At 55.3% G+C, this 27,166-nt stretch overlaps 2 protein-coding genes across 6 annotated transcripts in view; both read right to left on the bottom strand.

Moving 5' to 3' along the window:
- Positions 1 to 8,746: 8,746 nt before the first annotated feature.
- LOC135977384 (zinc finger protein 239-like) lies at positions 8,747 to 10,936 on the bottom strand. The gene is made up of 2 exons (XM_065578068.1): positions 10,135 to 10,936; positions 8,747 to 9,792 (listed from the first exon to the last, which is right to left on the bottom strand). The coding sequence occupies exons 1-2, from the start codon at positions 10,223 to 10,225 to the stop codon at positions 8,747 to 8,749; spliced, it is 1,137 nt and encodes a 378-aa protein (XP_065434140.1). The 5' UTR covers positions 10,226 to 10,936.
- Positions 10,937 to 16,769: 5,833 nt separating this feature from the next.
- LOC135977338 (rho GTPase-activating protein gacV-like) overlaps positions 16,770 to 27,166 on the bottom strand; it is a 954,030-nt gene continuing 943,633 nt past the window's right edge. Inside the window, exons 1-6 of one of the 5 annotated variants that reach the window (XR_010594780.1) lie at positions 25,964 to 26,041; positions 20,932 to 24,842; positions 19,545 to 20,378; positions 18,901 to 19,207; positions 18,315 to 18,506; positions 16,770 to 17,006 (exon numbers count right to left, since the gene is read on the bottom strand). Coding sequence is in view for 3 of the 5 variants with exons in the window: in XM_065577753.1 (XP_065433825.1) it covers positions 20,077 to 20,378 (302 nt within the window). In the remaining 2 variants the exon portion in view is untranslated. The other 4 variants (XR_010594781.1, XM_065577755.1, XM_065577753.1 and 1 more) reach the window with 4 other exon arrangements.

Raw genomic sequence — 27,166 nt, 5'->3', positions numbered from 1 at the left:
AGAGACTGAGACAGGGAATGAAGTTACTGCCTGATACAGTCAGGAGTGGGGAAGTGGGGGACAGAGCTGGGAAAGTGCTGGGTTTGCTCTTCAGAGCCAGAACGAGCCGAGGCTCAGAGCTGTGAACTCCCTGCGTCAGAGCCGGAGAGACTAGAAGCCGATGCTGAACTCTAAAGGGCCATGAATGACATCCCAAGAAGAATGACGCAGGGAGGGGGCAGCGTCTCCCGACTGCTGAGATGACGAGGATGGGCACAGGCAGGAGGGTGCTGGGATGTCAGCAGTTGTAGCCAGCCTTGAAGCCAGGTCCTCCCACGTCACTGAGGCCAGAGGAAAAGGAGGAGCCTTAAAGCCCCGCTGGTCGCCCCCTCCTCGTCTACCCCCGTGTCCTCCTGTGTCAGGACAAGAGAGACTCCCTCTGCCCACTCACCCCACATTCACCCCTCTCAGCTGAGCTCCTTGGATTCCCTGCCGTCAGTGTGTGGCTTTTGTGCCTGGGTCCCAGCATCGCTCATGGCTTCTCTGCACTTTTCTACCCATTTATAAATGCTGCTGTTGCTGGGGCCTGCAGGAGTGGGGGCAGCAGTGGGCTGAGCTGGGCTGGGGGTGGGGAAAGGAGTCTGTCTTTGTTTGTCCTTTGAAATAATAAAGTAGAATTGAGTTTCTCCCACTCCCAGTGTCCTTTGATTTGCATTAACTTGCTACCAGCTCCAGAGTTACACAACGCAAACGTGGTCTGCAGTGGGTAGAAATGCACGGTGAGGTCATAGAAGCATAGAATATCAGGTTTGGAAGGGACCTCAGGAGGTATCTAGTCCAACCCCGTGCTCAAAACAGGACCAACCCCAACTAAATCATCCCAGCCAGGGCTTTGTCAAGCCTGACCTTAAAAACCTCTAAGGAAGGAGATTCCACCACCTCCCTAGGGAACCCATTCCAGTGCTTCACCGCCCTCCTAGTGAAAAAGATTTTCCTAATATCCAACCTAGACCTCCCCCACTGCAACTTGAGACCATTACATCCTCAACACCCCCTTCTCTTTCTCTCCAGACTATTCTTTTAACCATTTGGTGTCCCTTTTAATCTCTAGGCTCCCAGCAGTGACAAAACAGCAGTGATGGTACTGCCTGGGGCCTGGAAGTGAGCCATTGTTTTCGACTTGTTCCCAAAATGATTTGTTGGGAGGCTGCTTATGTATAGCTACCAATGAGAACAGTCTAGCTCCATCCTCTTTGGAACCCCCTTTCGGGTAGTTGAAAGCAGCTATCAAATCCCCCCTCATTCTTCTCTTCTGCAGACTAAACAATCCCAGTTCCCTCAGCCTCTCCTCATAAGTCATGTGCTCTGGCCCCTTAATCATTTTTTTTTTGCCCTCCGCTGGACTCTTTCCAATTTTTCCACATCCTTCTTGTAGTGTGGGGCCCAAAACTGGACACAGTACTCCAGATGAGGCCTCACCAATGTCGAATAGAGGGGAACGATCAAATCCCTCGATCTGCTGGCAATGGTCCTACTTCTACAGCCCAAAATGCCGTTAGCCTTTTTGGCAACAAGGGCACACTGTTGACTCATATCCAGCTTCTCGTCCACTGTAACCCCTAGGTACTTTTCTGCAGAACTGCTGCCTAACCACTCGGTCCCTAGTCTGTAGCAGTGCATGGGATTCTTCTGTCCTAAGTGCAGGACTCTGCACTTGTCCTTGTTGAACCTCATCAGATTACTTTTGGCCCAATCCTCTAATTTGTCTAGGTCCCTCTGTATCCTATCCCTACCCTCTAGCCTATCTACCACTCCTCCCAGTTTAGTGTCATCGGCAAACTTGCTGAGAGTGCAATCCATCCCATCATCCAGATCATTAATGAAGATATTGAACAAAACCGGCCCCTGTACCAACCCTTGGGGCACTCCGCTTGATACCGGCTGCCAACTAGACATGGACCCATTGATCTCTACCCGTTGAGCCCGCCGATCTAGACAGCTTTCTATCCACCTTATAGTCCATTCATCCAGCCCATAGTTCTTTAACTTGCTGGCAAGAATACTATGGGAGATCATATCAAAAGCTTTGGTAAAGTCAAGGAATAAGACCTCCACTGCTTTCCCCTCATCCACAGAGCCAGTTATCTCGTCATAGAAGGCAATTCGGCCAGTCAGGCAAGCCCTTGGTGAATCCATGCTGACTGTTCCTGATCACTTTTCTTTCCTGTATGTGCTTCAGAATTGATTCCTTGAGGACCTGCTCCATGATTTTTCCAGGGACTGAGGTGAGGCTGACTGGCCTGTAGTTCCCCAGATCCTCCTCCTTTCCTTTTTTAAAGATGGGCACTACATTAGCCTTTTTCCAGTCATCCGGGACCTTCCCTGATCGCCTTGAGTTTTCAAAGATAATGCCAACGGCTCTGCAATCAAATCAGCCACCAACTCGTTTAGCACCCTTGGATGCAGTGCATCCGGCCCCATGGACTTGTGCTCATCCAGCTTTTCTAAATACACCTCTACCCCAATATAATGCTGTCCTCCGGAGCCAAAAAAATCTTACTGCGTTATAGGTGAAACCGCGTTATATTGAACTTGCTTTGATGCTTTGATCCGCCGGAGTGCGCAGCCCCGCCCCCAGAGCGCTGCTTTACCGCGTTACATCCAAATTGGTGTTATATCGGGTCGCGTTATATCGGGGTAGAGGTGTAGTCCTGAACCACTTCTTTCTCCACAGAGGGCTGGTCATCTCCTCCCCATACCGTGCTGCCCAGTGCAGTAGTCTGCGAGCGGACTTTGTTTGTGAAGAGACAAAAAAAGCATTGAGTACATTAGCTTTTTCCACATCTTCTGTCGCTTGGTTGCCTTCCCCATTCAGTAAGGGGCCCACACTTTCCCTGACCACCTTCTTGTTGCTAACATACCTGTAGAAACCCTTCTTGTTCCTCTTAACATCCCTTGCTAGCTGCGACTCCAAGTGTGATTTGGCCTTCCTGATTTCACTCCTGCATGACTGAGCAATATTTTTATACTCCTCCCTGGTCATTTGTCCAATCTTCCACTTCTTGTAAGCTTCTTTTTTGTGCTTAAGATCAGCAAGGATTTCACTGCTAAGCCAAGCTGGTCGCCTGCCATATTTACTATTCTTTCTACACATCGGCATGGTTTGTTCCTGCAACCTCAATAAGGATTCTTTAAAATACAGCCAGCTCTCCTGGACTCCTTTCCCCCTCATGTTATTCTCCCAGGGGATCCTGCCCATCAGTTCCATGAGGGAGTCAAAAGTCTGCTTTTCTGAAGTCCAGGGTCTGTATTCTGCTGCTCTCCTTACTTCCTTGCGTCAGGATCCTGAACTCGATCATCTCATGGTCACTGCCTCCCATCCACTTTTGCTTCCCCTACTAATTCTTCCCAGTTTGTGAGCAGCAGGTCACATTGTACAGACAAAGGCGCTTCTGTCCTGTGGAAGAAAACAAACATGGCACATCCTGTGCAGGTCACAAGAGCTGAGCGCTCACCATCCATATCACCTTCCTTCTAAGAGCTTCCTCAGCTGTTGCAGGAACTACTCAGAGAAGCCTGTAAAATGGAAGCCTCAGTGGGCTCCAGGGCCGGCTCCAGCATTTCTGCCGCCCCAAACCAAAAAAAAAAAGCCGTGATCAGCAGTGGCAGTTCAGCGGCAGGTCCTTCGCTCCTGGATGAAGTGAGGGACCTGCCGCCCCGGAATTGCCGCTGGTGCCGCCCCTCTCCCTTGGCCGCCCCAAGCACCTGCTTGTTAAGCTGGTACCTGGAGCCGTCCCTGGTGGGCTCTCTTCCTATTTCTCTTCCTACACCTGGCAGTTAGTGCTTGGCTTATGCCCTGAAGCAGGAGGGTTGAAACCCTGACCCCCAGGTCATTTATCCTGTCTCTGGGAGAAGAGTTGGGGTTGTTACCTGCTCCTGCAAACCTGGCAGCTTTTCAGTTTGAAACTTTTGTTTCTCCGCTTTCCTAGGACCAAGCCCCAGAACCTGTCTCTTAAGGAGGCCTGTTAACTGCTTCTGCCTCCAAACCCTGTTGTACCCAGTTATCTTTAACTGCCCCCAACTCAGCCACCCCGCATCCCTCCGGGTCCCCTAATGCTGCCCCCATTTTCTTCTTAATCTCATCCCAGATTGATCCCTTAACTGGAATGGGCCCTGATTTTTCCGTATCCCTTAATCCAAAAAATCCATTACCCCTGCTTGCCAGAACCCACAACTACCATCACGAGAGTCCGCCATAATAACCCCCTCCAAGCAGCTGTGCGCACTGTTGGGGAGAGGGACTTACAGGCTGCCACGCACCTGTCCGACGCAATGCATGTGAGTCATGGCACCAAGATGTTCGAGGGTTTATCCCTTCACCCTCCACTCCCTGGTTCTTCTCACATAAACAGAGAGCTGCAAAACTAGAAGTCCGAAGGTGCAGACAATTTGATGTTTATTGAGCTTAGATTCCAGCAAGCAATGAGTCCAGTTTCCTTTTGTCTTTTTCCCTCAACCTACTTCCTGTTTGCCCCCAATTTGTATAGTAATAGTCTCAACTATACCTTAACCAATCATTTTATGGAAATTTAACTAACCAATCCTAACATATTGTAACATGATTATCTAACCAATTATATCCCAGCACCTTAATTGGTTTACACCCAGCAAAATTAATTCTACAGCAGACAGAAGCAATCAAAGAACCAGACAGATTCCATACAGTTTAACAATGGAGAAGTGGGGACATAAAGACAAAATAACAAGAAGTGGGGGTTTCACAATCACAACTATTGATAGGTGAGTTCTTGCCAGACAGGATGCTGTGAAATTAAATTTTCTTTAACCATCTTAAGATTTGTCTCTTTACCCTGCGGTGATGGGCACTATCGGGACAGAATCGCCTTTCTAACAGCCCAATCCCCTCTGATTTCAATGGGAGCGGCTGCGCGGCGCTAAATAGGCTGCGGCCGCGCAGCTTAGAGGGAACTGAGATGTGCAGTGGCGCAGAATTCCCCCAGGAGTAAAGTTCATACTGCTGGCTTTGCTGGCGCCACCACAGTGTCTGTTGGGCAAATGGTGGAACTGCAGCACTTCTCGGTCAGAATATATTTTCTGTGGGGAAAAGATTGGGTGCCAGACACGAATTCTGCATGAATTCCCCCAGGAGTAGATGGAGGGGTGTCCAGGGGTCAAGACTCACAGGATGGGCCGTGCTCTAGGCTCTGCTGGAGCCATCGTGACACAGAGGGTTGGTGGACAGCAGAGTATCACAGAGCTGTAGATTCTGCCCTGCACTCTGTGGTTCTCAGCCTGGGGCCCACAGGCCACTTGCGGCACAGTCAGCGCAGGTGCAGCCCACGTGAAATCCTCAGAGACATACAAGTCGTAGATATATTGTGTGGATGTGGCCCATGTAACACAGAGAGCTGCATATGCACCCACAATGGCAAATAGGTTGAGAACCACTGCTGTAGCCAAAGTAACAAGTGAAGTCACTCTACTCAACACTGCTTTATAAGTACTACCTGCTAATCCCAGCTATAGCTGATTGACGGGCTGGCCTTCTTGGCTCAGAGATGGATTTTGGGGAAGGAGGAATCCATGTTAATGCCCCTAGGAAGGCAGGAAGAGGTGCCAGCCTTCAGTGATCGAGCTGGTTCCTGCCACCAGCTGTTAATGGGAAGGTGGGTGATTTAAGCTCACCAGCACTGGAACTTCTCAGGGTTGAGCTTAAGGTGTCTCTTAAGAAGAGGAGGAGGAAGTGTCTCTTCCATTCCTGTCTAGCCCCACCTGTCTCTTGTCCTCCTTCAGCCTCTCTCCTTCCCTGCTGGGGCAATGCAGAGATAAGCCCCCATCTGGGGGAGTCACAGGGAGCCTGTAGCCAATGAAGTGTGTGTGGGACACGGAGAGGGTTGTGACTCAGTGTGTGTGTGTGTGTGTGTGTGTGGAGGGGCTGTCAGGGAATGAGTGATGGAAACCAAAGGGGAAGTGAAAGTGAGGCCCCTGTCTGAGTATTATGACGCTGTGTGGTGCTGCCATTCCCCTTCCAGAACCTCCCCGACCTCATCTGTCATTGAACCCAGCGCTTGTAACCTGTCCTCATCACAGATGTGCTGCGTAGCTATGCCTCAGATAGCGAGTGACCCTCTCAGACAGCAGAAGCAGATCACAGACTCACGTAGGAGCGATGGGCAGATCCCCTGTCAGAGCCACATTCATCTGGAAGGTGCTTCACAATACACAACACTTCCCCTGTGTTAGAGAAACACTCTCCGCACACACACCCTCATTGCCACCACCTTACTTTGCGCTCCGTGGGGCTGTTTGTCCTGTGGGATCTGGCTCTCCCTGGGAGGCCCAGGGTCAGTCTTAAAAGAACATTTGAGGAACAGGAGTCATCCCCATGGAAATCGCTTCACTTCTTTCTCAGGGCCACCTTCTTCGCCTTGGCTTTGGGTTTGGTTTTAGCCTTGCTCCCTCCTGTCTTGCTTACCTGGGGCACCCCTCCGGCAGCGGTTCCTAGGCGGGGCAGGCCAGGAGGTCTCCATGCGCTCCTGTCCCCATCGCCCCTGCAGCGTCCCATTGGCTGCAGGGGCGTTCGGGGCAGGGGCAGCGTGCGGAGACACAGGCCCCCCCGCCCAGCCACAGGGACATGCTGGCAGACACATGGAGCGAGCGCGCAGGAAGCCGCTCAGGCCTGCTGTACTGCCGGTGGTGGCAGTGGGGCCATTTTCAATCGCCCGGGGGCAGCAGGTGGGACAGCAGGTGGGGCTGGGGGATGCGCAGGGGCGGCAGGCGGGGCCAGGGGAGAGACCCGGCCCCAAACTTTGCTGAAGCCAGGCCCCTGGGCCAGGAATATTCCTGGTTCCCAGCACCACAGGCCCATAGAACACGCCACCTATGGCTTAGGGCCTGGGGCGTTTGGAGCTGACAGACCAAAGGTCTCTTCCCCTCCCCTAACGGATGTCTCTAGTAACTGGATCTGGCGGCTGCAGCCCGTGGGTTTGTTCCAAGGGGAAGTCAAACTGCAGCACGACAAGGACAATGTGGCCTCACCCAATAGGTCCCTGGAAGAGGATGGGGCATCTGCTCCCCGACTTGTGATGGCAATGGACAAACCCCACCCCCTTTCTGGGACTCCAACAAGGATCTGCTCAGGCAATCGCTGGGTGTGTCCTGCCAGGCTCCCCTCTCAGACACTCCTGGGCCAGCCAGGGAGACAGGGACAGGAGCGAGGTCTCCAGAGACAAAATCCTGCAGTAACTCACCCCCTCTGGGGAGTCTTTTCATGCCATGGAGCAGTGGATGGCCCATTAGCAAGGCTCCAAGCCAGGCCCTTGAAAGCCGTCCTCTCCCACTGGAGGGACGAGGAAGTCTAGAAGCTGAAAATAAGGAGCAGGATCTTGGCCAGTCTATTTCCAATAGATGTGAACAAACAACAACAGATTTTTCTTGCTCCAAATAACAGCACTTACACTTACAGTACAGGACAAGTATCCCGAGTTCCCTGGAAGCTGCACAGCCGCGCAGCCACCCAGCAGCCTCCTTAGTGCCGCCTGGGCCCTCAGACAACCCACCCGGGGGGCTGCCATGGCCAGGGGAGGGGCACCGTTCCCTGAGCCCCAATCTATCCCGGCCTCCAACCTGCACCAACCCAGCTGAGCCTGAGCTGCCCTTGCCCAGGCCTGACCCCAGCCCTGGCCTTGCCAGGGAGAGGCGCCTATCCTGTGGGCCTGGCCCTGCAGCTGATACGGGGGGCAGGGGGTCGCCTCCCCCCCCAAGCCTAGGTACTGCTGCAGGGAGAGACAGCTGGGAAGAGGCCTCTCTCCTGGCCGGAGCACCCGCCTGCACCATTGGAATTCCCCACCCAGGCCTGGGACACTCATCTCCAGCTCTAATGAGTTGGATACAGGATCAAATTGATCCTAAGTGCGGAGCCTCTCTGCTGCGGGGGGGGACAAAATACAGGTGGATAAACTCCACTGTGCCTCAGACACAGGCCAGCGCTGCTGGAGTCAGCAGATACAGTGACGGTGATGGGGAAGGAGGGAATCCCTCCGACTCGCCCCATTGCCTTCCGGCCTTGCAGAGGCTGAAATGATCCATCTGTCCCGCTCCTGCTCCTCCTTGTTACATGGAAATGTATTTGAAATAAGGAAAATGGTAAAAAAGAAAAATACCTGCTGCCCAGCACCACCTGGACCAGCGTGAGCACAACTGGGAAGGAGACATTTTGTCAGCAAAGGGGGGACTTGGTGACTAACAATCGCTCTGCTACTGGGGTGACAGTATAAACGTGATGCTCAGGGATTGTCCAGACCAGGAAAATGGGTGTCCATTAGGACAGGCCAAAGGGGAAGATGCCGGCTAACCCCAACCCCTTTGCCCAGGCGATGTCAGCACTGCAAACAGAGCGGCGTGTTTACATCAGGATAGCTACCTCCAGCACGCCGACGCCCAGGGAAATCCTAGAGCAGAAGACAAACCCCATGTCCATTTTCACTCAGTGAGGCGACTTGTGGTCACCCCTATTTCCCCCACCTGGGGCTGATGGAAACTCCTTGCTGGAAGGACACACACTCCAATGACTCACAGGAGAAAGGAGCAAGGGACTCACCCCAGAGAAGGGCGACCTGTAAACGGCACAAGTGGGCAACACACGAGGCAGTTGAGAGAACAGAGGGACACAAATGGTGCAATCAAACCACAAGGTCACTATGTGGGATTTAGCAAATGTGTTTTTAAAAAAAGTCTTTTCTCTGCCCTATACAACGTTTCTACGCTGCGTCGCTGTCCTGTGAACACCCTGATGTCTTGTAAGGTGAGGGCCCTGAGTGAAACTTTTCCCGCACTCACAGCATCTATAAGGTCTCTCTCCCATGTGAATTCTCTGATGTACAATGAGGTCTGAGCTCACACTGAAGCCTTTCCCGCACTCACAGCACTGATAGGGTCTCTCTCCTGTATGCCTTGCCTGATGGGTAATTAGGGTTGATTTCTGCCTGAACAGTTTCTCACACTCACAGCACTCATAGGGGCGCTCTCCCGTGTGGATCCTCTGATGTGTATTGAGGGCTTTCTTGACAGTGAATTTTTCCCCGCATTCATGGCACTCATAGGGTCTCACTCCAGTGTGGATCCTCTGATGTGTAATAAGAGCTGAACTCTGTGTGAACATTTTTCCACACTCAGAGCACTGATGAGGTATCTTTCCCTTGTGGATATTCTGATGTCCAGTAAGGTCTGAGCTGACAGTGAAGCTTTTCCCGCACTCACTGCATTCGTAGGGTTTCCCTCCTGTGTGGATCCTCTGATGTTTATTAAGGGCTGAGCTCTGAGTGAACCTTTTCCCACACTCACTGCATTCGTAGGGTTTCCCTCCTGTGTGGATCCTCTGATGGTTACTAAGGGTAGAGCTCAGAGTGAAGGTTTTCTCGCACTCACTGCATTCATGGGCTCTCTCTCCTGTGTGGATTCTCTGATGTTTTAAAAGGCCCGAGTGGTTAGTGAAATGTTTTCCACACTCAGTGCATGTGTTTTTTCTCTCTCCTGTGGGTATTCTCGGCTGGGCTGTGGTTTCCAGGAGGTCCTGGTGAGTTCCCTGACAATTAATGGAGTTACCCACTTTCTCCGCTGGCTCGTTTCTCTGCTGTCTCTCTGGCCTGTGCTGACTCTCACAGGCTTTGCCCTGCACACGATGCCGGGACACATTCCCTCTGGAGCCGTGCGATAATCCCCCATGTGGTGCCACTTGCTCAGAATCTTCCTGCTGAGGATTCTGCTTCTTCTCCTCACTCACCATCCCAGCACCTGCTGGGACAGAGAGAGAAACCTCAGACACAGGGATGGAAAGGGGAAAACAACCAAAATTAGAGCTGGAGAGACAGAGAAGAAACCTAGTAGCTGGATTCTCCACAACTCTTCCCCACAGGGGAGAGAGGAGGGGAACAATTCTGCCTCCACATCCCCTCAGGGAGGGAGCTCTGCCAGGTGTCAGTCAGGATGCGCAGGAAGCCATGAGCGACAGCTGCCGTGAGGATACACGGCCTCCTGGGGATACTCCTGAACCCCGAGAGCTCACAAGGCTTTTAGGGACTCCCAGCTGTTTCCTTCGGGCACTGAGAGCTTTGAGTTGGTTTAATGATCCCTCACCTGCGCAGGCACCTCTGGGGATCTCTCCTTCCTCACAGCCCTGGAGATCCGGGACCCACGGCTCCTCCCCTCGTTCCAGCTGGGAGTTCATATCAGGTTTGGAAACTGGACACCCTGCTCAGGGGAAAGAAAACAAGGGAGATCAGGGAATTCATGGGACGTTTCTATTACTTTAACCCCAGCCCATTTTACAGCAGGGAAAGGCTGGGGGCAGCTCCCCAGGTGCAGGAGACTCTGTGTATGAGGGATTTAACTCTCCCCATCTCTGCTGGGAACACACACAGCCAGACACTGCTCAGCAAACGGGGTCCTAAAACACAGAGACAGGAACTCCACGTTCCAGGAAGTTAAGGCCCCAGCCAGAGGGGAAGTTACCCTGGACCTGCTTCTTCATCCCAGAGAGAAACCCCGAGAGAATGGGGGAGTTGTAGGAGAGCTGGGACCGGTGAGCACGGGCTGGTGGGATTCAGCGCAGTGAGGAATAGGAGGGACGGGGGGTGTCACCAAATGTCGTATCTCAGGGCTTGTCTACACTTGAGACACCATGACTGGAGTGCTGTAGTGGGTCAGTGTAGATATTCAGCAATGGAAAGGTTCTGCTGTCGGGGTAGGTCATCCACCTCCCGCAGAGGCAATAGCTAGTCCACAGAAGCATCATTTTCTGCATAAAAACCAACTATTCTAACTACCCTAAATTCCACAGGTGCATTCAGATGGCCTTGAAATGTGCTGGTTTCTATGGTCATTCATGGACGGGTTACTGGTCCCAGTATGGGGTGACTGGTTAAAGATGTTCCTGAGATTCAGCCCCACCACCCTCGGCAGCTTTTGACAAAATCATCTTGGTCTTGAAATGTTTTTTGCATACAGCTGGGGCTGAAACTGGTTCTAATTGTCCCTGGACTGATCACAGTCACTTGGCGTTGATCTGTTAATACAGGACACCCCTGTCTTCTGCAGGAAACCAGCTCTGAAAGCCAATAGCTGCGGAATCTGGAATCTCAGAGCAGCACAAGTCAAACTGAGCAGTCGCTGACCTGGAAATGCACACGTGCTGCCAGACTCGTCCCTATGAAGTGCGCGAGGGTTGCCAGCAATCTGCTGGTCCAGGGAAAGGTTTGCTCAAGGGGATGGGCTGCGGCCACTGAACCTGAACAACACCCATGAACTGAAGCCTGAGCCCGAGCTCCGATAGCTTTCACACTATGTGTGTGGTGCATTTTTCTTGCATTCGGCAGAAGTTCCTCTTGGAAGCTTTGCCCTTTTATACCAAAATGTTTGTGTTAAGATTAATAGTTTAAAGTTCTCTGAACTAAAAAACCCACTTTCTTCCCCAGTCTGCACTTAAACTTTTTGCTAGCCTAGCTCTGTGTGATGGGGCTGTGAAAAATCACAGCGCTGACCAACACAGCTATGCTGGGAAAAGCTCTAGGGTAGACATACAGCTATGAAGAACCACTGAGAAGAACATGCCACCGTTTGTGTTGTGTTCCACGGATCGGAATACCAGCATTTTCCTGCATGTGTGTCAGCTGTGGATGACTGGGAGCAGCTTGGCAGAGATGTGACTGTGATATGAAGAGAGCTGCATGTAAAACTTGGGGGCCTAGTCTGCCTCATGCCCGTGCTAAGGGCTGGAGGCAGGGCCGGCTTTAGCAAGAGCGGGCCCGATTCCTGGGGGCGGGGCTTGCTGCAAGCCCCGCCCCCAGGACCCGAGCCGCGCCGCCGGGGGGGCCCCGAGCCGAGCCGCGCCGCAGGGAGGCCGGGGGGCCCCGAGCCCAGCCGCGCCGCAGGGGGGCCGGGGGGCCCCGAGCCGAGCCGCGCCGCGCCGCCGGGGGGGCCGGAGGGGGACCCGAGCCGCGCCGCAGGGGGGACGGGGGGGCCCGAGCCGCGCCACAGGGGGGACGGGGGGGCCCGAGCCGCGGGGACCGGTCCGGAGCCGGGCCACGGGGGCCGTGCTGGGGCCTGCGGGAACGGGCCGCGCCTCCCCGGAGCCCTTCTCCCGCCCCCACCCCAGCTTCCTCGTGCTGCCGGCCGGCCCGCCCCCGCTGCTTAGTCTCAGACTTCCCGCGAATCTCTGATTCGCGGGAGCAGGGGAGGGGGCGGGGCATGCAGGGCAGGGGAGGAGGGGCTCCAGCACTGGGAGCCTGGTCAGTGTTTCCTAACCTCACCTAGGTGGGTTGTTTCCTCTCCCACAAATTAGGGCATTTCCCCTCCGAACCGCATGGCTCTGATCCTAGAATCCAGGGCACTTATTAAACAAGTCCCAGCAGGTTTGCCACCCCCTGGCCTCCTCCCTTTCTCCACCCTGGGAATTTCCTGAGCCGCTCCCACCTCCAAACCAGACCCAAACCTTCTCACCCCCTGTGTATTGCTGCCCCCTCCCTCCTGCAGCAACCCACCAGCCACCCCCCAAGAACCCCTACCTGAACTGGCTCCGCTGCAGCCATTTCTCTGCCCTGTGCAAGGGCTGGAGCGAAGCGTGGGCGTCGTTCTGCAGCCTGGCAGGGCGAGAAGGGCAGTTGTGGAGGTGGGAGAACAGGCTTTAGGTACGTTCCCATCACGATTCCCCAGGTTCTTTCCCTGCAGACAGACCCCGAGATTCTGCCACGCTGGGCGACACGTGACAAGGAGAGAAAAGGGGACGAACTGGAGGGAATTTCTACAGACAGGGAAAGTGTGGGCGGGGCATGAAGCTTCCCTGGGCGGGGGGAAGGGGGGACTAGCTCCCTGCCCCGTCTCTGCAGCCCGAGACTCCGCCCCCCGCTCGCCCCCTCCTGCTGCTCCCCAGGGTCTCTCCTCCACCCCCTCCCCCATAGCACAGAGGGGTGAGGGGGGAACGGAGAGGCAGGGAGATGACTGGCAGGGAGGGGATGGCGAGGAAGAACCTGGCAGGTGTGGGGGGGGAATGAGGAGGCACGGGCCGCGAGTTGTAGGGGCTCGTGGTGCCTGGGCACCAGCAATATTCCTGGCCTGGGGCCCGGCTCCACAAATGTTCGGGCCCGGGTCTCTCCCGCGACCCTGCCTGCCACCCCCATGCGTCCCCCAGACCCACCTGCCGCCCCTGCACACTCCCCCCCCCACCGTGCGGCCCCCGGTCCCACCTCCCTCCCCCAGGCAATTTAAAAAGGCCCATCCCTGCGCTGCGGCCCCTGGGGAAGGGAGGGGGCAGCAGCGTGTGGAGACCCCCTGGCCTATGCCACCTAGGAGCCGCTGCCCCAGGTAAATGCTGTATCCTCCACCCGCTCCAAGAGCCTGCACCCCACCGCCTACCCCCACATCCCTTCCCGCCCCCAAACTCCCTCCCCGCCAACCCAAAAACCCTCCCAGAGGCTGTACCCTCTCACCCCTCCTGCACCCCACCCCTGTCCCAGCCCAGAGCCTGCATCCAGGACCCACACTCCATCCCAGAGCTGGCACCCCACACCCCCATTTCCTCCCAGAGCCTGCACGCCCACCCCCTCACCCCCTGCACCCAAACTCCCTCCCAGAACCTGCACCCCTCACCCCTCCTGCACCCCACCACTGCCCCAGATGAGCCTGCACCCAGCATCCCCTCCGACACCCTCATTTCCTCCCAGAGCCTGCGCCCCTCCCCGCTCCCGCAGCCAAACTCCCTCCCAGAGCCTGCGCCCCTCCCCCCTCCAGCATCCAAACTCCCTCCCCCCTCCGGCACCCCCACCCCTGCCCCAGCCCAGAGCGGGGAAGGGGCAGAGCAGGGGCTGGCAGAGACACGTGTTCACGGTTCTGGTCAGTGGCTCTCAGCCCCCCTGCATCTACCGGCTGCACAGACAGTTCAACCCCCCCACCCTCGCAACTCCGGCTCCCCCCTCCCCAACACCGCCCCACAGGAGACCCCCCCCCCAGGAGCCCTTGTGCAGAGTCACTTTCCCCGGGGTCTCCCCCCGGCCCCAGGGGTTACCCCGTGTCCGATCTCTGGGGCTGTCCGCCCCACTTCCCCCCCACCGCTCCCGAGCCCGGCCCCTTCCTGTGTGTCCGGCCGGGCTGCAGCCAGCGCCTGCCCCAGGATCGCTGGGAGACGGAGCATCCCGGGCAGCGGGGCCGGGCCCAGATCTCCGGCTGCGGGGGAGCAGGGGAAGGGGCGTGACCCACAGCCCCCTGCCCCCCATTGCCAGCCTCTGGCTGCACCCCCTACCCCCCATTGCCAGGCTCTCCCTGCATCCCCCGGCCCCTCATTGCCAGCCTCTCCCTGCCCCTCCACCCCACATTGCCACCCTCTGGCTGCACCCCCCCTGCCCTCCATTGCCAGCCTCTCCCTGCACCCCCCGCCCCCCATTGCCACCCTCGGGCTGCACCCCCCTGCCCCCATTGCCAGCCTCTCCCTGCATCTCCCTGCCCCCCGTTGCCATCCTCTCCCTGCCCCCCCTGCCCCCCATTGCCAGCCTCTGGCTGCACCCCCCGCCCCCATTGCCAGCCTCTCCCTGCCCCCCTGCCCCCCATTGCCAGTCCCCCCTACCCCCTGGCTGCGAAGACGCCTGGTGAGGGGTGTTTGAACCCTAACAACCGCCTGGTTCCTAATGTCCTGGGGAGCGTGTGGAGCAGCATCGCCCAGACAGTTCGGGAAGCCCCTTGTGTGATGTTACGTGTTCAAAACCAGGGACCCTCCATAGGCCACAGCTGTGACCCAGCTCTGCCGGGCTGTCCTCTGAGAGAGGAGCCGCTCCAGATCCGGCTGGGGTCACGGGGCACTGGGGCGACGGGACAGCCCGTGTCTCTGGGACAGGCTCGTCTGGGGCTGGCTGGACCAGGGAGGAGCAGTGCAGAGGGATTGCTGCACAAGTGAGCCTGTGGCAGGCGTGTTTGTGCCCATTGCACATCCGGCACCGACCTCTGGTGCTGCTGGGTCTTGCTCAGAGACAGCGGCCTTTTCCTCCTGCCCCCAGGATCACGCACAGACAAGGCGGCTGGGCAATTTTTGTGTCATTTCCTATATTTGTACAGCTCCCAACCTCAACATCCTGGTGAGCCAAACCGACCCCCTCCCCCCCCCGACTCATCCTCAGACCAAGGCCCTTTGATCCACCAGGCGCAGACCTCTGCCCCTTGAGCTGCAGCGTAACCGAGAGCAGTAGGTGTTTCCCTGCCCGTGGCCCAGGCACCAGAGGGGGTGAGCTAGTGCCTCTGGGCAGTCAATATTGCCTAGACGAAAGAAAGTTTAGCCCAAACAGGGACATTAGCTGGTTCAATGGGACATGAGGGTGACAGGGATGTTGTCGTGGGGCAATCAGGTTGGTCAGACATGACTTGCCCTTGGTGAATCCATGTTGACTGTTCCTGATCACTTTCCTCTCCTCCAAGTGCTTCAAAATGGATTCCTTGAGGACCTGCTCTATCATTTTGCCAGGGACTGAGTAAGGCGGACCGGTCTGTAGTTCCCCAGGTTCTCTTTCTTCCCTTTTTGAAAGATGGGCATTATATTTGCCTTCTTTCCAATTGTCCGGGACCTCCCCCAATCATAGAATCTCAGGGTTGGAAGGGACCTCAGGAGGTATCTAGTCTAACCCCCTGCTCAAAGCAGGACCAACACCAACTAAATCATCCCAGCCAGGGCTTTGTCAAGCCTGACCTTAAAAACCTCTAAGGAAGGAGATTGCACCCTTCCCTAGGGAACCCATTCCAGTACTTCACCACCCTCCTAGTGAAAAAGTTTTTCCTAATATCCAACCTAAACCTCCCCCACTGCACAGTGCCCTGAGCTGAGCGAAGGAGACCCTGTGCGCCCCCGCTGCCACTGACCTACCCCTGCCGACCCCTCCCAGAGAGTAATGGGGCCATGTGCTTTCATCTGAGCTTATCCGACCCTGTGACATACGGGGGTCAATGTTGCTCCTGCCTCTGTCCCCGCACCTGCTGCTGTTGCAAACAGGCCCCGTTGGGGGGGGGGGCAGGCGAGGGAGGGGAAAGGGAACAGGCCATGTCGGGGAGGGGAGCAACGTGTGGGCAGTACATTGAATCAGCGCAGGCTGTGACTTCACTTTCTGCCCTATGCCCCGAGCTGCCGAGGGGCCAGATGACGCCCAGCGCCTCTGTGAATACTGGCTGAATGCCGGTAACGGTCCCCCTCACACTGATCAGGAGAGTCCTTTTATCCCCCGTTTGTGACAATCGAGAACAAACCCCTGCTGGCTGACGGGGCACATGCAGCGGAGCCGGGCGGCGTTGGCGAGGAGCGGTACCGCAGCGCCGGCCCTTGGAGACGTTCTCTGCTTAGGACAGTGCACGGTGTGAGCTCTCACCGCGCAGCCTCCACGCTGGAGTAGTTACTCTCAGGAATCGCAGTCCTGATGGAATTACATGGCACAGCCCTGGAGGGGGAACTGCCAAAGAAACCCACCGCAGGAGCATTCAACTCAGAAAGGGGAACTGCACAGACGTGAGGGGGCTCGTTAAATGGAAATTAAAAGCAACACGCCAGGGTGAAATGCCAGCAAAGCGCGCGGAGACCGTTTAAAAACACCATGCTAGAGGCTCCCACTACATGTATCCCGCAAATAAAAAACAAACCAGTGCGAGGATAAAAAAAATGCCCCCAGGGCTAAACAGCCGAGTAAAAGAGGCACTTTGGAAGTCAAATCCTAGTGAGGAAAATACAAAGACGCACAAACTCTGGCAAGTCAAATGCAAAGTATAATAAGGCCAAAAAAGAACGTGAAGAGCAACTAGCTAAGGCACAACAACTAACAGCAAAGTACTGGTTAAGTACATGGGATGCAGGAAGTCTGCCAAACAGTCAGCAAAGCCACTAGGCGATCGAGGCGCTAAAGGAGCACTCCAGGAAGACCAGGCCATTGCGGAGAAACTTCTGTCTTCAGTGCAGAGGATGCGGAGGAAATCCATACGCGCCAGCCCTGCTTTTTAGGTGACAGATGATAGAATCAAAGAATTATGGACCCATCGGGTTAGAAGGGACTGCAAGGTTCAGGGAGGGCGTTTGGGTGCAGGAGGGGGTTTGGGGTGCGGGCTTTGGGACGGAGTTTGGGTGCAGGCTCTGGACTGGGACAGGGGGTTGTGGTTGGGGTGCAGAAGGGGGTGCAGGCTCTGGGCTGGAGCATGGGGTTGGGGTGCAGGAGGGGGTTTGGGGGCTGGGTGTGAGGGGGTTTGGGTGCTGGGTGCAGGCTCTGGGCTGAGACAGAGGGTTGGGGTGCTGGAGGGCGTATGGGAGGGGGTTTGGGTGCTGAGTGCAGGCTCTGGGCTGGGACAGAGGGTTGGGGTGCAGGAGGGAGTTTGGGTGCTGGGTGCAGGGGGTTGGGGTGCAGGAGGGGATACGGGAAGGGGTTTGGGGGCTGGGTGTGAGAGGGGGATTTGGGTGCTGGGTGCAGGCTCTGGGCAGGGCAGGGGGTTGGGGTGCAGAAGGGGGTGCAGGCTCTAGGATGGAGTTTGGGGGCTGGGTGCAGGCTCTAGGCTGGGACAGGGCGTTGGGGTGCGGGAGGGGGTGCAGGGTGTGGGGCTGGGCCAGGGATGAGGAGTTTGGGGTGCAGGAGGCAGGCTGCCCTGGGGCTGGGGTGGGGGGCCAGAGGGGAAGATCCCCCCAGGGACAAGACACTCACCCAAGCGCCGCAGCAGCTCCCCAGATGTCCTAGCTCTTCTCTTGCCCTTACATCCTTCACTTCTCTGGCCATTGGTTTGCTGCATCTCTGAGTCCTCTCTCTATATGCCCTGGCCCAGCAGCTAGTTATCCAGGCTACCCTCCCATTGCCATCCCTGGGGGTATCCTGGGCTGTCAGGGCTGCAGGTTTTGGCCCATGGTCAGTGTAGGCGCTACGGCTGCTGCACACCTACGTGGTGACTCCTGCAGCCCATCGCCAAACTGCGGGGCCATATTCTGCAGGGTGGCCTCCCTGGCTGAGATTCTGGGAGCAGAGACACCCTGGATTCGAGAAGGAAAATGACCCCACCAGAACACCCTGGAAATGGCTCCCAGAGACGTCCCACTGACACCCGACTGTGCAGCCCGGGGGTTCTCTGGCAGAAGTTCTCCTGCTTCTTCATTGTCACCACGGGCAAGAGTCTGGCAGTGGGAATGGAGAGGGGGTATCTGCAGGCAGAGCCTTCCATGGCTTTCTGAATGGGAGCCTGACAGAGCTTGTGCCCGTGGTGAAGGGCCCAGATTCAATCCCCACCCGTGCCCATGGGGTCTCTGTGGCCATGGGTTCCCTTACCCATCACTGCAGGCTGTGCAGGAGGTGGAGGAGAACCTGGCCATGGAGGAGGCAGCCTCTCTGGGTCTGAGCAGCACCGGAGCTGGGGGAGCCGGACGGGAGCTTCTGGTACGGGAGGTTTCACATGCGGTCCATGGAGCTGGAGAGGACAGAGCTGGGCCCAGAGTCCTGGGACAGCTCCTCAGTTAGTTCCTGTAAGACCCAAAGGAGAAGGTCAGATTCAGGCCCCACTGACCCCTGGGCACTTCCCAGAGAGGCTGCCCAGACACAGCCAGCAGGATCCTCTGGCAACACAGCTGGGCCCTGTCCTCCCGATTCCCTCCTTCCCTTCCAACTTGGCCCTTGCTCAGCCTCTCGCAGCTGCCCCTTACCTTTCCACCCCCAGCCTCAGCTTACCCTCCAGTCCCACGATTCCCCACCTGCCCCCAGCGCTGACGCCCAGAATTTCCTCTTGGCGGTGCCCAGACCTCAGCCCCAGGAATCCCTGCTCTCTGCTGTTCTCTCCAGTGCCCTGCCAAGGGGAGCCCCCTCCTTGTCCGAGGTCTCCTGCCCTCCCGCCAGGTCCCCACAGCCGTCTCTCACTCACCTCTCACTCTCACCACTGTCTTCTCCCCCAGAGCCGCTTTGGAGCAGGGTCATTCTAGGCTGTCCGGCCACCCTTCTGTGCGGTGAAGCACATCGGAGCAGGGGGTGGAGGGAGGCGATGCTTCATAGAGTTTCATAGAGCTTAAGGCCAGAAGGCACCATTGGATCATCTCATCTGACCTCCTGAATGTTCCAGGCCATTAAATTTCACCCACCTACAGTCTGAGTCTCTCACTGTAGGTCATTTTCTCCAGCTCTCAGGTCATTTGTGTGACTCTTTTCTGCACCCTCTCCAATTTAACACCATCCTTTAAAACACGGACACGAGAAATGCCTGTCACTATTCCATTATCTCTCTTACCAATGCTATAGAGAGAGGTAAGATCCCCCCCTGCTCCTGCTCATTACTGCCCTATTTACACATCTGGGCAAGGGGGACCTGGCCATGGAGGTGGAAGAGGACTTGGCCTTGCCCTCCTCCTCCTCCTCCTCATCCAAGTCATCCTCTTCCGCTTTCTTGTCTATGACCACGTGCTCCATTCCTATGGCCAGGTCCTCCCCCTCCTCTTCTTCTTCCCCCTGCATCAGCACATCCTCCTCCTCTTCCATTCCTGGGTCCTCCTAGTCTATAGCCAGGTCCTCTACCTCCTCTTCTGCCTCTTCTTCTTCCCCCTGCATGGCCACATCCTCCTCCTCCTCCTCTGTGGCCAGGTCCTCTTCCTCCTGCTCCTTCTCCGTGGCCAAGTCCTAATCCTCTTCCACTTCCTTTTCCTCCATAGCCAGTACCTCCTCTTCCTTCTCTTCTTTCTCCTGCATGGCCACATCCTCGTCGTCCTCCATTACTGGGTCCTCTTCCTTCTCCTCCTCCTGGTCCAGGTCCTCCTTGTCCTCCTCTGTGGCCTGGGCCTTCTCCTCTTCCTCCATAGGCAGGTGCTCCTCTTCCTGCTCCATGGCCAGATCCTTCTCTTCTTCCTTTTGCTCCATGATCAGATGTTCCTCCACCAGGGCCACGTCCTTCTCTTCCTCTTCCTTTACCTTCTTCTTCCTCCTCCTTCTCTGTGGTCAAGTCCTCCTCCTCGTCTATGGAGAGCTCCTCCTCCTCCTCTTCTGCAGACATGTTCTCCTCCTCCTCTTCTTTCTCTTCTGCAGACAGGTTCTCCTCCTCCTCCTCTTCTTCTCATTCTGCAGACAGGTTCTCCTCCTCCTCCTCCACTGTGTCCAGGTCTTCCTCCTCCTCTGTGGTCATGTCCTCCCCCTCTTTTATGGCTAGGTCCTCCACCTCCTCCTCTTTTTCTGTGGTCAGGACTTCCTCTTCCTGCTTCTCCTCCTCCTCTGTCTCTAGGTCTTCCTCCTCTTCCTCTCCTTCTGTGGCCCGATCTTCATCCTCCTCTGCCTTTTCCTCAGGGGCAAGGTCCTTCTTCTCTGACTGGTCCGTGGGGATCTCTGCGTCAGAGAGACAAGGGCAGAGGGTGACTCTTGCTGGGGAGGAGGGAAGAGGAAGGACAGGGGTGTGAAGGGATAGGGAGAGAACATTTAATGTTTCCCCCTCCCATGTAAGCACCCAAAGGCAGAGAAATCCCCACACTGCCCCTTCCAACAGACCTCTCAGTCCCAGGGCCCCATGGCAGAGAGATCCCCACACTGCCCCTCCCACAGACCTCTCAGCCCCAGGGCCCCATGGCAGAGAGATCCCCACACTGCCCCTCCCACAGACCTCTCAGCCCCAGGGCCCCATGGCAGAGAGATCCCCACACTACCCCTCCCAGAGACCCTCAGCCCTATGGCTCCATGACAGATGGGGCCCTTCACTGTCCCATCCTTCCTGGGAGTTGCCCCAAAGCATCAGGGACCCACTTCCCAGCAGCTCCCCCCATGCCCCACTGCAGGGGGTGGCTCTGTGACTCCCGCTGACGCCATTGGGCTCACGTGGCTCAGGCCAGACCCCTGGGCTGGGATCCCCCCAATGACTCTGACAGAGTGACTGGGTGTTAATGGCCCCTTGCTCCTCCCCATGCCCAGGGAGTCTCCTCACCTGCAGTGGAGGAGCACTCGGCCTCCGTGTTGCAGGGAGCCTCCAGGGAGCGGCTGCTCTCCCCTCCGGCACCAGTTGAGCTGCTGGGGCAGCGATCCCCCAGCTCCTGCCCTGGGGATGCCTCCTGCTGGCCCACGCGGCTGGGCTGAGGGCTGGCCTTCCAGCAGAAGCAAACCCAGAGCTGCCTTGCCTGGTTCCTCCCGTGGGCTGTGTCCTACCTGCCCAGACTGAACTTGGGCCACCTCCATCTCGGCCTGGATGTCGTCTCTCTCCGCTCGGCACCAGCCCTGGGAGCTGGTTTCCTCCTGGTGAGCAAGGCCGAGCAGGTCCATCTCCTGGGGTGGCCAGGAGCTGCTTCCCATGCCATGGGGATGGAGGGGCGGCTCTCTGTCTGGGGATGCTGGCAGCTGCCCCCCTCTGGCTCCAGGGCCACCTGCGGAGCCTTTCTCCTGAGAATCCTCCTCAGTCCATCCTGGAACTGAGCAGGGAGTAGCCGTGAGTCTGGGGCAACGCAGCTTCTCGCCACTGGGCCTGTCTGCCCCCCAGCTGGGGCGACTCCCTCTCCTACCCACACTCCCCGGGGGCACCTGGACTGGGCTCTGCACACACTGGCAGGGCTCTCCCTGCAGGCTGCTCCCGAAGCTCCCCCGATGTTGGGACCCCCAGGGAATCTCATCCCTTAGAGCAATGGGGTCAGTGACAGAGACCTGTAGTCAGTCTGGACAAGCATCGTCCTCCTGTAGCCCCAGGCCACACCCCCTCCCCGGCCTGAGAAGGAAGGGAACCCAAGTGTCCAGGCTTCACTCCTGAGCCAATGGCAACAGCAGACAGGTGCCCCCGTTCCTCAACCCCAGCTCAGCAGCTACCAGATCGGGGACACCCTGACATCAGCCCCCCACTCCTACCCCCGCTCTGCACAGCAGACAGTGGGCAGGCAGCTTGGTGGGGGCGGCGGCCAGGAGGTGGGAGCAGCAGTGGAGCATGGTGATGGGGGGAGGGGCACCTGTATTATTATTATTTGCACTGTAAAAAAACCAATAGTGCAATCTAGAAATTGAAGCATGAAGGGGCATACAAATGTTTAGCATAACTGGCACATAAATTCCTTGCAACGCCGGCTACACTAGTGCCATGCAAATGCCTGTTCTTACTGTCAGGTGATATTGTCAATAAGAAGTGGGCAGCATTATCTCCTGGAAATGTAAACAAACTTGTTGGTCCTGAACAAGAAGTAGGACTGAGTGGACTCGTGGGCTCTAAAGTTTTACATTGGTTTGTTTACGAGTGCAGTTATCTTAAAAAAAATGTCTACATTTGTAAGTTGCGCTTTCACTATAAAGAGATTGCACTGAGGTACTTGTATGAGGTGAATCGAAAAATACTATTTCTTTTATCTTTTTTACGGTGTAAATATTTGTAATCAAAAATAATAATATATGTTGAGCACTGTACACTTTGTATTCTGTTTCAGAGGGGTAGCCGTGTTAGTCCGTATCCGCAAAACTCAGTGGAGTTTCTTCCCTCAGGGGGATGGAACCTGGGTCCTTAGAATCATAGAATATTAGGGTTGGAAGGGACCTAAATCATCCCAGCCAGGGCTTTGTCAAGCCAGGCCTTAAAAACCTCTACGGAAGGAGATTCCACCACCTCCCTAGGGAACCCATTCCAGTGCTTCACCACCCTCCTAGTGAAATAGTGTTTCCTAATATCCAACTGAGACCTCCCCCACTGCAACTTGAGACCATTGCTTCTTGCTCTGTCATCTACCACCACTGAGAACAGCCGAGCTCCATCCTCTTTGGAACCCCCCTTCAGGTAGTTGAAGGCTGCTATCAAATCCCCCCTCACTTTTCTCCTCTGCAGACTAAATAAGCCCAGTTCCTTCAGCCTCTCCTCATAAATCATGTGCTCTGGCCCCCTGATCATTTTCATTGCCCTCCACTGGGCTCTCTCCAATGTGCCCACATCCTTTCTGTAGTGGGGGGGGGGTCCAAAACTGGATGCAATACTCCAGATGTGGCCTCACCAACGTCGCATAGAGGGGAATGATCACGTCCCTCGAGCTGCAGGCAATGCTCCTACTAATGCAGCCCAATATGCCGTTAGCCTTCTTGGCAACAAGGGCACACTGCTGACGCATATCCAGCTTCTCATCCACTGTAATCCCCAGGTCCTTTTCTGCAGAACTGCTGCTTAGCCAGTCAGTCCCCAGCCTGTAGCGGTGCATGGGATTCTTCCCTCCGAAATGCAGGACTCTCTTGGCACCTGCAGACTCCACCCCAAGGGGCCCCTCCTAGCGCCTGAGTCACAAGGGCTGCTGTGCCCTGGGGAAGGGTTTAGTGCCCAATAACAGACGAGGATCATCGTCCAGGCACAAGGGGTACAAATCTATCACAATCCCCCCAGGAACAACACAACAAGTGAGGGAGCTTATTGGGCAGAGGGAAGAAAGGCCTGGGGCTAAGGAAAGAACAGGAGCAACTAGACTAATAACCCATCAACAATAACAGCATTTACAAGGGGCCCGACCCCCCCACAACCAGCTCCCTCCCAGCCCCTGCGCAGCAGAATGGGAGTTGAGTATCAGTTCTCTAGGGGCTGATGCCGCCCTGTACTCCTTGGCCGGCTTGAAATTCACAAGGAAAACAAGCACACGTGGGGATCCTTACCAGGTCTTCGGTCTCAGCGTCAATGGGCACCTCCAGGCTGTGCTGCGTCTCCCTCCGCTCCACTCCAGCAACAGCCAACAACCGACTGTAAACCGAGCCCTTTGTCTCCGAGCGCTGGCTTCTGATTGGCTCTGGTGGTCGCTCCCCGCGTGTTCCGTCCCCGCCCGGCATTCCGGGCATTCTGGGAAGCGGGATCCTGAGCTCCGCAGCCATTGCAGTGGTGGATTAACGCACAGGGGGCCCATGCCCAGGGGCCTCGGGCAACTTGGGGGGCCCATGCCCAGGGGCCTCGGGCAACTTGGGGGGCCCCGGGAAAATCTCATAATACTCGGGCCAGATGATTTCCCTGCTGATTTTCCCCACAGAAATGTTTGTAATCAAAATCACTATATATATGGGGTTTCTACTGGAAGTTAACTTGACTGCGTTCGATTATACAAACTGGGAATGTAATCAGGGTACAGTATTATAAAAAATAATTAGAGCAGTGCAAGGGATATTAGGCAAAAAAGAATTTGCGTGTGTAAATATTTGTGTGTAATTATGTAAGGTTTTAAGGACCTAAACCACACTCATGGTTTGTAAAATCCTGTTTGTAGGTTTGAGATAAATTAGGTTTGTTTTGTTCTATTTTGAAATAAAAAAATAATGGCCCTAAAACTCCATTTCAATCTCACATCCAAAGTTCCCTGCTGCAGCTCTGCAGGCTGGAGCCTGCACCTCCCGTGACAGGCAGGGGCTGGTGCAGAGCGTGGCAGGGCAGGGCGACGACATCTCCCATAACGGCTGGGCCCTTTCACAGCAAGGGCGGCACCTCCCCACGGTAGCACGGACCCCACCTACTCCTCCTGCTTTCTCCTGACAACAGCACCACCCTTCCCGGCACCAACTCATGGCAACTTCTGCTTCCGGACTCGCACCGGAAATGGGAAGTCTGGGCCGGGCCTTGCAGTGGCTGACAGGACAGGGAGGCCGGAGAGACAACCACTCCCATGGTGCCATGGCCCTCACAGTGGCTGATGGGAGATGGAGGCAGGAGACACCACATCTCCCATGGTGTCACGGGGCCCGGCGTGGCTGAGGGGAGATAGAGCCCTGCTGAGACGCTACATCAATATCTTCATCAACAATGTATATCATGGCATAGAGAGTGCACTTATAAAGCTCGCGGACGATACCAAGCTGGGAGGGGTTGCAAGTGCTTTGGAGGATAAGATTAAACTTCAAAATGATCTGGACAAACTGGAGAAATGGTCTGAAGTAAACAGGATGGAATTCAATAAGGACAAATGCAAAGTGCTCCACTTAGGAAGGAACAATCAATCAGTTGCACACATACAGAATGGGAATTGACTGCCTAGGAAGGAGTACTGCGGAAAGGGATCTCGGGGGGTCATAGTGGATCACAAGCTAAATATGAGTTAACAGTGTAACGCTGTTGCAAAAAAAGCGAACATCAGTCTGGGTTGTATTAGCAGGAGTATTGTAAGCAAGACACGAGAAGTAATTCTTCCGCTCTACTCCGCGCTGATTACGTGTCAACTGGAGCATTGTATCCAGTTCTGGGCTCCACATTGCAGGAAAGATGTGGACAAATTGGCGAAAGTACAGAGAAGAGCAACAAAAATGATTAAAGGTCTAGAAAACATGAGTTTTGAGGGAAGATTGAAAAAACTGGGTTTGTTTAGTCTGGAGAAGAGAAGACTGAGAGGCGACATAACAACAGTTTTCAAGTACCTAAAAGGTTGTTACAAGGAGAAGGGAGAAGAATTGTTTTTCTTAACCTTTGAGGATAGGACAAGAAGCAAGGGGCTTAAACTGCAGCAAGGGAGGTTTAGGTTGGACATTAGGAAAAACTTCCTAATTGTCAGGATGGTTAAGCTCTGGAATAAATTGCCTAAGGAGATTGTGGAATCTCCATCCTTGGGGAGGTTGAAGAGCGGGTTGGACAAACACCTGTCAGGGCTGGTCTAGATAATACTTCGTCCTGCCTTGAGTGCAGGGGACTGGACTAGAGACCTCTCGAGGTCCCTTCCAGTTCTACGATTCTATCTCCCAGCATGCATTGCTTCACTCTTCTCTCCCCTCCCACCCCGCTTCTCCTTGCAGGGGCAGCCTCAACCCCGTGACTGAGTTTGTGGCCCCAGGTTTCCCCTCCCCTCCTCGGAGCAGGCTCCCCAGGCTCCATAGGGTTTGCAGGTGGGGAGCCCCCCCAGGGTTGGGGTCGGGCTCAGGGTCCAGGGGAGGTTTGGCAGGTGAAGGGACCTGGGGGTGTTGCCTGGGGGGATTGGAGAACAGCAGCGAAGGGGAAGTTGGACACTTGCAGAATGGAAGACAGGGAGACAAGGCAAGTGAGGTGGTACCTGTTACTGGACCAGCTTTGGAGCCACACAGGGTCTTCTTCACGTCGGGGAAAGGTGCTCAGCGCGTCTGTCATAACTATAAAGGGAAGGGTAACAGCTGTCCTGTGTACAGTACTATAAAATCCCTCCTGGCCAGAGACTCCAAAATCCTTTTCCTTGTATAGGGTTAAGAAGCTCAGGTAACCTGGCTGGCATCTGACCCAAAGAACCAATAAGGGGACAAGATACTTCCAAATCTTGGTGAGGGGAAGGCTTTTGTTTGTGCTCTTTGTTTGGGTTGTTGTTCGCTCTTGGGACTGAGAGGGACCAGACATCAATCCAGGTTCTCCACATCTTTCTAAACAAGTCTCTCCTATTTCAAATTTGTAAGTAAATAGCCAGGCAAGGCATGTTAGTTTTCCTTTGTTTTCTCAACTTGTAAATGTACCTTTTACTAGAGTGTTTATCTTTGTTTGCTGTACTTTGAACCTGAGTCTAGAGGGAGGTCCTCTGAGCTCTTTAAGTTTGATTACCCTGTAAAGTATTTTTCCATACTAATTTTACAGAAATAATTTTTACCTTTTTCTTTAATTAAAAGCCTTCTTTTTAAGAACCTGATTGATTTTTCCTTGTTTTAAATCCAAGGGGGTTGGATCTGTATTCACCAGAAGTTGGTGAAAGGAAGGGGGAGGGGTTAATTTCTCCTTGTTTTAAGATCCCAGGGGGGTTAATCTGTATTCACCAGAAGTGGTGACAGGAAGGGGGGGGATGGTTAATTTCTCCTTGTTTAAGATCTCAGGGGGGTTGAATCTGTATTCACCAGGGGTTGGTGAAAGGAAGGAGGGGGGATGGTTAATTTCTCCTTGTTTTAAGATCTCAGGGGGGTTGAAACTGTATTCACCAGGAGTTGGTGGGAGAAGGAGGGGGAATGGTTCATTTCTCCCTGCTTTAAGATCCAAGGGGTTTGGATCTGTATTCACCAGGGAATTGGTGAAGAGTTTCTCAAGGCTTCCCAGGGAAGGGAATCCATTGGGAATGGTGGCAGCGGACCAGATCTAAGCTGGTAGTTAAGCTTAGAAGTCTTCATGCAGGCCCCCACATTTGTACCCTAAAGTTCAAAGTGGGGAAGCAGCCTTAACAGCATCACACGTACATACAAGGTGGAGCGCTCAGCCCCCGAGTCCCAGCTATTCCCTACTTCCTGGAACAGAGGGGGCCTGTCCC

This window comes from Chrysemys picta, chromosome 24, assembly GCF_011386835.1.
Source record: "Chrysemys picta bellii isolate R12L10 chromosome 24, ASM1138683v2, whole genome shotgun sequence".
Taxonomy (NCBI): domain Eukaryota; kingdom Metazoa; phylum Chordata; order Testudines; family Emydidae; genus Chrysemys; species Chrysemys picta.
The sequence above is the reverse complement of the archived record's forward strand: the minus strand, read 5'-3'. Positions and strand labels throughout refer to the sequence as shown.